Source organism: Hoplias malabaricus, chromosome 6 (assembly GCF_029633855.1).
Source record: "Hoplias malabaricus isolate fHopMal1 chromosome 6, fHopMal1.hap1, whole genome shotgun sequence".
NCBI lineage: Eukaryota > Metazoa > Chordata > Actinopteri > Characiformes > Erythrinidae > Hoplias > Hoplias malabaricus.
Genome location: NC_089805.1, coordinates 29,102,022 through 29,111,821, shown reverse-complemented (window position 1 = coordinate 29,111,821; position 9,800 = coordinate 29,102,022). Strand labels below are relative to the sequence as shown.

At 39.8% G+C, this 9,800-nt stretch overlaps 1 protein-coding gene across 1 annotated transcript; it reads right to left on the bottom strand.

The window, feature by feature from the left end:
• Positions 1–1,285: 1,285 nt before the first annotated feature.
• Positions 1,286–9,073, bottom strand: psmb2 (proteasome 20S subunit beta 2). Its single transcript, XM_066674916.1, has 6 exons — positions 8,856–9,073; positions 7,946–8,068; positions 7,128–7,198; positions 2,876–3,038; positions 1,595–1,644; positions 1,286–1,469 (listed from the first exon to the last, which is right to left on the bottom strand). The coding sequence occupies exons 1-6, from the start codon at positions 8,944–8,946 to the stop codon at positions 1,368–1,370; spliced, it is 600 nt and encodes a 199-aa protein (XP_066531013.1). The 5' UTR covers positions 8,947–9,073; the 3' UTR covers positions 1,286–1,367.
• Between the last annotated feature and the right edge of the window lie 727 nt (positions 9,074–9,800).

Sequence of the window (9,800 nt, the reverse complement as noted above, 5' to 3'; positions counted from 1 at the left end):
CTCACCCCATCTGCCACTCTACCTTTCTTCATCTGCTCGCGGGCCTACACCTCCATACCTGCCCCCCTACTGACTCACACACCCTGAGTGTCAATCCTCCAATCTTACCCTTTCCATCTCCATATATGTCACCCCACCAACCCACCCTAAAAGAAATACTCCCCCATCCTCCCTCTTTCTCTGACACTCACAGTGCTGTTCAGTGTGTGCCTGCAGGCAAACATATGCTCCTCTTCCCTGCAGATTCCGGTGTGTTCAGGGGGAGAAGAGAGATTGTTTAATGTTTATTAATCTCACCTGTCTGCAGAGAAGGAGATGTGGCACTGCACACATGCATGCACACACACCTGCACATGCAAATACAAAAAGCAGCATTTAAAAATACTTTTGTGTAAGTCAGGTGAGAAAACAACAGCACATTCAAAGACAACAGTTAAGCACTTCAGTTTTTCCCCCCATGCAGCTCCATTTCAGACACAGCAACTCAAGCAAACCTCGCTAGAACAAACAAGTGATTCTGAGTGAAGCAAACAGCCTGTTCATGAGACAAACAACCTAGACTAGCTCCACTTAGATGCAATCAGGGTTTTGCAACAACAGTGATGGCCTGGTATGAGATTTTGGCATCTTTTAAGCTCTTGGGTGCTGCCTATTGGTAGACATGGAAAGCAGCAGGAGATAGCTAGGGAAAAATATGTCTAAAAGCTCTCAATGCTTTCTCCTTTCTCACATCTGGGTTGTTCTATAAACCTAAATTATTAAGGTCCTCATATATTTTATTCCATCCACCCTTAAACATTTGCAGGGGTTCATACCTTCATTTGTATTTTCATTTTTATCCAAAATTTGCCCTTCCTCCATTTCTACAAAAATCAACAGTATCAGCAGATGGTAAAAAGCAAAATTGGTAGATGTTGGAACATTGTGGTGTGAATTTGCTTGGACTCCATTGGTGAGGTCAGTGGATGATTAATTTTGGATCACAAAAGCCCCAACTTATCCCAGAGTTACTGAACTGAGCTCAATCACTGCATCACAATTAGGACTGGGTGCACTTCAAAGTAACTTAATTCACTCATTAAGAGTGTCTGCATACTTTTGGACATAGTGCACAGGTTTAAGAGCCGTGTATAATTATATATAATAAGAGTTGTAAATGCTTTGTTATAAAAGGGAGGTATGCTGTAAACCTTGGGAAGTCTGTGATAAGTTGTAAAACCATTTTCATTAAAAACCTCTGAAAACAGGGGACTCAATAAATATAACTACAAACACAAGGTACCATAACAGGGGTAAGGTTTTAATAGAACGTAAAAGATTCATATCTGCAGTACAAAAGAGTGACATGGGGAGGGAACAGTATTCGGTCACTTAGCACCCAGAGGAAGCTTCTCCAGGTCTTGAATGCCATCCTTGTCAATCAAACGAACAGTGAAAGAGGGCAAGTTCAGTATGAAACGCTTGTTGAGCTGGAAAAAAATATCAAGCAGAATAATCTTAAGACATGAATGCATTTTACAATATATATATATATTTTACAAACATTAAAAATGAACAGAATGACAAGTGCAGCAGGTAATATTTGTGAGTTTACCTCTTCTACACACTTCTTCAGGAGTTCTACAGCCTCCTCTCTTGTCAGATCTGTGATCACACACACACACACACAGTTGGAAGCAGTTTAAGGGTGGGTGACATGGCAAAAAAAAATACCACAACATTTGAAAAAATTTCCACAAAAAACAATGTATTACAAAATTTTGCTTCTTTTGCTGCAAACAGCCACCAAGGGCTTGAAGAACTATAAAAGCTAATTACGTTTATTATACGCTTGAACAGGAATCTAGGGTTAACAGCCATGGGTTTATTTAAAAAAAAAAAATCAGATAAAAGCTACTTGAAAAGATTTCTCTTAATATATAATTCACATTGAGTTACAATGGGAATTAATTTAAGAACGCTTAGTTTGCGTGGAGCAACACAAGAAACCACAGAAGCCTGTGCATGACCACTGCGCTATTAGATGGCAAGCCTGTTATAGAGTGTTATTGACAAAAGGTGCAAATGTCAACATCATACATTGTCCATTCTCTCAGCTCCACATACAGGAACACTTTGTAGTTACCTGTTGACCTACATATTTTGTTTGCCCCTTCTCACCCTGTTCTTCAATGTTCAGGACCACCACAGGGAGGATCAGACACAGACACTGCTGAAGAATTTAGGACAACGAGCAGCAATGCTGTGTCTGATCGACTTGTACCAACACAACACACACTAACACACAACCACCACGTCAGTGTCACTGCAGCACAGAGCACTATCCACCACCGAAATCACACCTTCACTCTGGTGGTCCTGACCATTGTTGAACAGGGTGAAAGGAGGTGAATAAAGTATGCAGAGCGACAGGTGGACTACAGTCTAATTATTCAACTACAAATTGGTCCTGAATGCTCAGTGGAGCTGAGAGAATGGGGAGTGAGTGTACTAAAAAAGATATGGTCATAAATTATGGCTGATCAGTGTAGACTGAGTAACATTTTTTTTTCTTTGAACTTTTGTCAGTTAAATAAAATTTTACGAGAATGATCAAATCCTTAAAAAGTTTTTTCTGGAACATTATAGAAGTTGTTAACTGGACCTCTGGAATTGGTCCTGTAAACAACATGAATTTATTATAATTTTTTTTAAATGTATAGAAACCTTTCTTCCAGAGTTTAAGATAAAACCCAGAATGCATTAAATAACAAAAACAGAAAGTGAATAAGTTTAAATGGTCCAGCTCTAGTTTAAGAAGAATTATTTTAACACCTAAAATCTACACAAGGACTGAAGGGTGATGAGGGGAGAGACAGAGAGAGCACAGTATCACCTGGCCTGTAGTATCTGTCCAGGATAGACAGAGTGAGGAATGCTCCATATCCATGTGCAGCAAATGGTGCTTTTGCCAGCGCTGAGAGATAATCCATGTAATAGAGTCCAGGCCCTTCAGTCTCATCATAACCCGCTAAGAGCAGGTTCACATGATATGGAGTCTATAGAAAGCAGAAAATAAGAACACATCAGATAGAGTGTCGAAGGTTCAGGCTCAGAGAGTGAGAAAAGACACCGGAAGAAAAGTGCTTTACACAACTTTTAAAGTAAGCTGAGTCTAATTACAACCCCAAAATACTGCTTTTAATTATCAAGTACAATGCTAATCACCACATAAAAAAGGGACTGAAGTAGCAGTCTCAACATTAAAAGCAGTGAGTGAGAGAGTGAGAGAGAGCGAGGGGGAGAGAGCGAGAGAGAGAGAGAGAACGAATGTGTGTGTGTGTGTGTGTGTGTGTGTGTGTGTGAGAAACAACCAAAACAGGGGAGAGAAAGGGCGGGAGGGTGTCAATCGGTCTGGGGGGTCGTCGATGTCACCGGCAGTGTGACATCTGTTGGAAGACAGCACCCCTGCTGCTCAGAGAACCTCCCCACCTCTCCCCACTTTTGAGTCCCCCACCCACACCCCAATGTCCTGGAGCTGCGCCAGATCTCATTAAAACTTCTTTTAGTCTTTCCTTCTGCTTTTCTTTCTCTTCTCCAAACACTGCTTCTTTGCTTTACTCAACATCTTTTTTTTCCCCATAAGTTCTTTAAAAATTCTGCATTACGGTTTTTCCAGGTTATGAAGGGCTGGCAGAAAGAGAAGACCAGCACCAATCTATTACATAAAGTTCATTCAGATGGCAGAACTAGGCATGCACTTAAAATAATTAAAAATAAATAGATCATTATTATAATATTAATGGAAGCTCAACACTAAACATGTGAATACAGGTGTTTATTTACTTAATGATTCACTGTCAACTCAGTTTTCTTATATTTGTCCTGAATTTTGGTCATGACCGAGAACTTCTCTTTCAGAGTACTGCTACTAGAAACATGTGTTAGGTCACTTGAGGGTCTACAGTTTTGCATTCCATACTCTCAGTAGTATGTTTGAGAGTAAGAGAGTTAGACAGGCTTGGCTGCGCTGTTGCACTTTCCCTGTAGAGAGAGTTTTAAGCCAGGATTGGATGAGGGAGCAGATAAGGGACTGACAGATCTCCCTAGAGTGCTATCTACGCCCATTCTCTTAACTCAACACCTGTTTCACACATGTCCCACCTGTGAGCTCCGAACACAACAGCAATTCTCTCACCTCGCCCATGAGGATCAGCCTACAGGCCATTGAACATTAGCAACTGTGCCGACGAATAACAAAATATAAATGTACGCTATAGATCAAGACATGGATAAAAGAGCAAAATGGCCTAAGGATGACCGAGTAGTTCATATTCCACCTCTCTTTCCCTCTGTCAATGTGTGTATGTGAGACTTTGTGTGTGTCACAGCATTCCTCCATGCACTCACTCCTTGCCCAAGGCCATGTTCTTTTCCTCAGTGCTGGCGTCTTTCCTCAGTCTGCTGTATCAATTGTTCAACTGTGGCAGTGCAGGGGAATGACGTGCAATATGGTGCCAGTAATTATTTGAGTCTGAAGTGAAGGGGATACAGCAACATTTCTGTAAGGCAAATATGCCAAACTGTTGCTAGAATAATTCATGTGCGGTTTTAGAGACATTAGAAATGGCTATTCTCTCTGATAAAATACGGAGATGGATCGATTCAAAGAGAAGATTTGACTAAATGTCAATTTAGGGGAAAGTCACTCATGTGACCCTCTATGTCTGCTTTTCTCCCCCTTCTTTCTATCTTGCCATCTCTGTGCCTAAGGGAGCAGGCAAGCTCTAGAGATTCCCTTCAGGCTCAGTTGTTTTCTTCAGAAGCCTGGTCTGTACATTGCATGCATCCCTTCCATCTCCTTTTAGTCTTAACATATTCTGCTAAAGACAAGCTTAAATGAATTCAAAATATGACTCGTGTTCCTCCTACTTTCACACTGATGCTAGATATACACACACACATATAACCTCTTATAACCATAAACAAAACCTGAATATTCAACATTAGAAATAATTGCATCACTCAACCAGATTATCATCATTGCTTTAAGGAAAAAAAATTAGGCAAGTCAATGATTCAGTTACATCCTTTCTCCATAATCCCATAAAAAACATGCTGAAAATTATAGTGAAAGAAACAAAGCCATCAGATATTAAGAATAAAAATAATTCTTCTCATTTACTTACATTTTTTAAATAATGTTTAAACCCAACCAAACCACTACATCACAATACTGAAACTAATCCTGTGGGGTGGGGGGAGGCTGACAGGCAGCCGGTGAAGACCATTCTTTAAGCATGCACTAGCAGTAGAAGTGCTGCAGCTGAAGCATGCCGATTTGGGAACGTGGCCTGATGCCCCCAAGGCCCCCCTCTCCCTCTGCAGCCCCTCCCGCATCAGCTGCTCTAATTGTTTTTTGTAATTATTTTCTCCCTTCTGCTATTGTGACAAGCTGCAAGTACACTCTTCCTAACAAATTAACACACAAACTGCCAGACAACAGGATCGGGATAGAGACAGGACTTTAACACAGATGGGCAAACACATACACGCACACAAGGGAAGGAGCCATCTGAGATTAGGGGGACTGTGCTGCAGAGCAGACACAGGTGCTGAAGACCTCAGAGACTCAGATCACACCTCTAGACATTCATAACATATTGACATCTGCCTTGATCGCCATCAACACAGGCCTTCATTTACTCACAGCGAGGGGTTCACAGTACAGCGATGGCAACCCAGTGTGAGTTGTGTATACAGTATTGTTTAGTGTTAATATATGAGTACTGGAGGCAGAGAGGGCAGGAAAAAATAATGTGATCACAGTCAGATTTAATTCTGGAATTTTTAAAAGAATGGTAATTAGAATTGTGAGAATACATTTGCACTAACATGAAATATTATGCAAATGAAAAGAAAAAAGAATAAGGTCAAGTTAAGGAGCATGGTGTAACACTTAAAATATCAACCTTTATAACAAAGCACAATGAGGTTTAGTTTTTTTTAATTTACACATTTGGTCTGTATCCTTTCCCTAGCACGCCCTCAAATGCTCCCTTATCTAATCACCAACAATAGATAAATAAATTGTAGAATTTAGATCAGTGCTTCTACAGTGTGTAAAGGAGAACTGCAGCTGAAAATTCTCTCTAAACATGACAGAATGATGGTTTTATAGTGATTAAGTCCCAACTAAGGATAATAAATAATCATTTTAGATTTCCTGTATGTATTCCTCCACTCAACACCAGCATTAAATTTAGATACATCAGCCACTGAGACCTAGCAATATTTAGCAAGGAGAATTGAGAAGTTTGAGAACTATTGTCAGAAGGTACTATGGCGTGTGTGTATATATATATATATATATATATATGTGTGAATGAGAGAGAGAGAGAGAGAGAGAGAGAGAGAGAGAGAGAGAGAGAGAGAGAATAGGTACCCCTAGTTCTGGCCACTTGTAAATACAATATTAGAAATCTTAGCTAACTAATTAAATAATAAAAAGCACTTTACTCACTCAAATCAACATTATCAACATTTTTCAGGAGTCATATGTGTGTAGATTAATGTCCAAGACTTGCTTGACTTTGAAAGAAAATATCCTTTTAGATAAAAACGCTTTTAAGTAGGCGCAAATACTGTTAAGATTATTGGTGAATAACTTCTGCCACCTCCCCTGCTTGTGACAGTCAAACAAGACAGTTGCTACCACATTCAATGGTTTTGAGAGGTTCACAATGACATTACATTTGTCCTGTGTTGGTATCCGTACTCTACATGTAAGGATTACAATGGCAATGGTAGATTTTTCCATCTTAAGACATGAATTTACGTTTTATTGTTTTACCCAAAGCGATTGGCGAAAAGAGAGAGAGCGGAATTGCACCATATATGGCAGTGGCCGGAAATAGGGGGGCGGCCGGAGTTAGGGGAAAGACTGTGTATATATACTGTATATATATAAATAAACAATTTTTTAAAGCCCCAAGAAAGAGTGAAATATAAGAATGACAGACGCTGTATCAAAATACAACCTCAATTTAAAATGGAATAAAAATACTTTAAAAGGTGACACTTATAGTGCATTATTTGATTCTTAAATGACTCGTAATAAAGACAATGACAATCATGCATATACACACCCTGCTGCGCAGATAGTCTGCTAGGTTCTTCCTGGTGAAGTTTGCTGCGGCTGTTGGACTGAGTTCATACCCTAAGAGAAAATTAAGGTAAAATTACTTAGACCTCAAAAATAACCATGAGATCCGGCCAAAAAAATGTAAAAATAAATTTAAAAAATAAATTAATATAATAAAATCTCAGAAATCATTTTATATCTCAACTTTTTTTTTAATATCATTTTTTCAGCTAATATAAGCTATGTTGTCAGTCTTGTTAAACAAATCCAAAATGATGAGAAAAAAAGGTCATTATTCTAAATATTGACATAGTGCAGGCCAAACTGTACATACCGCACATGCAAATCTGAGACCAACTTCTCAGACTTTTCTAAATAACAAAATTTTTATGATCCCATATTTCAGTCTTCTATTCATCTTACACAGAATAATTTCCCAACCCCTCTTTATCCCTCAGAACGGCTACTGTGCTGTTAACAGTGATGTGTGTAAAATATCTTTGCTTAATTGGCTGATTTGCAAGTTGTCTAATTTAAATTGTATATCAAGGTGACATGACTATTTCATGGAAGGAGAGAAGTAAACACCTGTGGGCAAATAGTGGGCTGGATTGTGTGACATCACAAATACAAAAAACAGATGTTTATAGGTGTCCATATGTGAATCCTAATCATTTGCACAGTTACATACAAGTTATCTACATAAAAGTTCTTTTATTTGGGGGAAAAAGGGGAAATGAATTTGGTTGTATGTGACACTGGTCCTTTAAAACAAAAGGCATGACAATGATTTTGGGAAGCAAAGAATACAGCAATATTTACCATTTCTCATTTTGTAGAGCTGAACGTTTTTCTGAATATACTCTGCGAACTGTACTGTATCTCCAGCTTCGCCAACACACAGCAACAGGATTTTCTCACTCAGTTTAAACATTTTGTCATAATCTGAAACAAACACATAATTTTATTAAAAATATCTAGGCTCTCACATTACTGAAGCAACAGCAGACAAACCGAAACTGACTGGGGCAACGTCCCAAATCACACAATTCTATTCTTTATTAAACTACATACATTTGAATTACTTTAACATACCAGTCCGTGTGGCAATATGCGGTTTGGGTCACAACTCATTAATCGGCTATGCTTAAATAATTTTAATAACGAGAAAGCAGTTTCACTTTCACTGCCGATTTGCAAACTCATCTCATCTGTCACAGCAGAAATGCACTGGGAGCACAGCGACATGTCACTGGGCTTAAAAAAGTAGCTATATCATACAAAATAATATAAATCCTATAAGGACTGAATTATTCAACTATGAGAGGCATAAAATCTGTTCTACACACACAAAGTGCTCAGGCAATGTTAGCAGGATAGCCAGCTAGGTAGAAGAGTTTTGTGTTAGTCAGGAGTTTACGAAGAAATGTTTTTTTAAAAGTCTCCGTAACTATTGTTCACATTATTGAACGTATATCTAAACATTTTACAATAAACACAAATCCTTAGGCAAATTCAGCCAGTGGGAAAAATTAGCCGTAGGTTTACGTAGCTTCGCATACAAATTGTTCGTTCCACCTTAAATGATGCAGCGCGGCTACAACCTAAGCGTCACCTCAGAGAGCAACCATTAGAACGGCGTTACCATTTAAGGTGGAAAGAACAATTCGAATGAGAAGCCAGCTTCGTGTCTAAGGAGCTAGCCACCGAGCTAATGGTATTAGGTCTTCACCGTGTTTCATTTGGATGATGCTGCTGGCGGCTACATTATCAGCTGCGACTAAAACAAAGTCTGGGCCCTGGATCCCGATTAAATACTCCATCGCGCAGAAGAACAGGAGAGAGGAGCTGAGGAAACGACGCCGTGAATGGACTCGGTCTGAGATTACACAGCAGAACGCAGAACACACCGGCGCGCAGCTCTGATGTCATCAACTGCCCGGTCACGTGACCTCGGTGATGCAGCAGGACACCACTGTGTGAATACAACTTCCGCAGCAAACTACCCCTACTTTAGAGCATGTAAATTTCATAGCACAAATAATGCAGTCACTTTATACACACAGACGGTATGAGGATTCCTTGACTGAGATACCAATAATAAATACATGTACTAACAGGTACGTTACGTAAGTGAAAATTGTCCTTCATAACGTGCATTACAGGTGAATAATATAAAACATTGATTAATAAGCTACAACACTGACTCGGTCCACTATTACCATACCTAACCTTTAAATATAACAACACAAAACGTCAAAATCTTACTATCGTGGCATTAAAGTGTATATCCATTCAACTGTACCTGCCAGAAATCCTTTTTCCCGCAGGAGATATATTGTGGAAAACTGTACAATGGGGCCTGATTATTATTATGTTGTATTTTTTTCTGGTCGGCAGGTAGTGTCGCAGTCACACAGCTCCAGGGACCTGGAGGTTGTGGGTTCGTTTCCCGCTCCGGGTGACTGTCTGTGAGGAGTTGGTGTGTTCTCCCCGTGTCCGCGTGGGTTTCCTCCGGGTGCTCCGGTTTCCTCCCACAGTCCAAAAACACACGTTGGTAGGTGGATTGGCGACTCAAAAGTGTCCGTAGGTGTGAGTGAATGTGTGTATGTGTGTGTGTGTGTCTGTGTTGCCCTGTGAAGGACTGGCGCCCCCTCCAGGGTGTATTCCCGCCTTG

Coding starts and splice junctions, on each gene's coding strand:
- psmb2 (XM_066674916.1), bottom strand. CDS start 8,946: ATGGAGTATTTAATCGGGATCCAGGGCCCAGACTTTGTTTTAGTCGCA. Junction 8,069..8,855: donor CATCATCCAAATGAAACACG/GTGAAGACCTAA, acceptor TGTTTGTTTCAG/ATTATGACAAAATGTTTAAA. Junction 1,470..1,594: donor TGAAGAAGTGTGTAGAAGAG/GTAAACTCACAA, acceptor ATTTTTTTCCAG/CTCAACAAGCGTTTCATACT.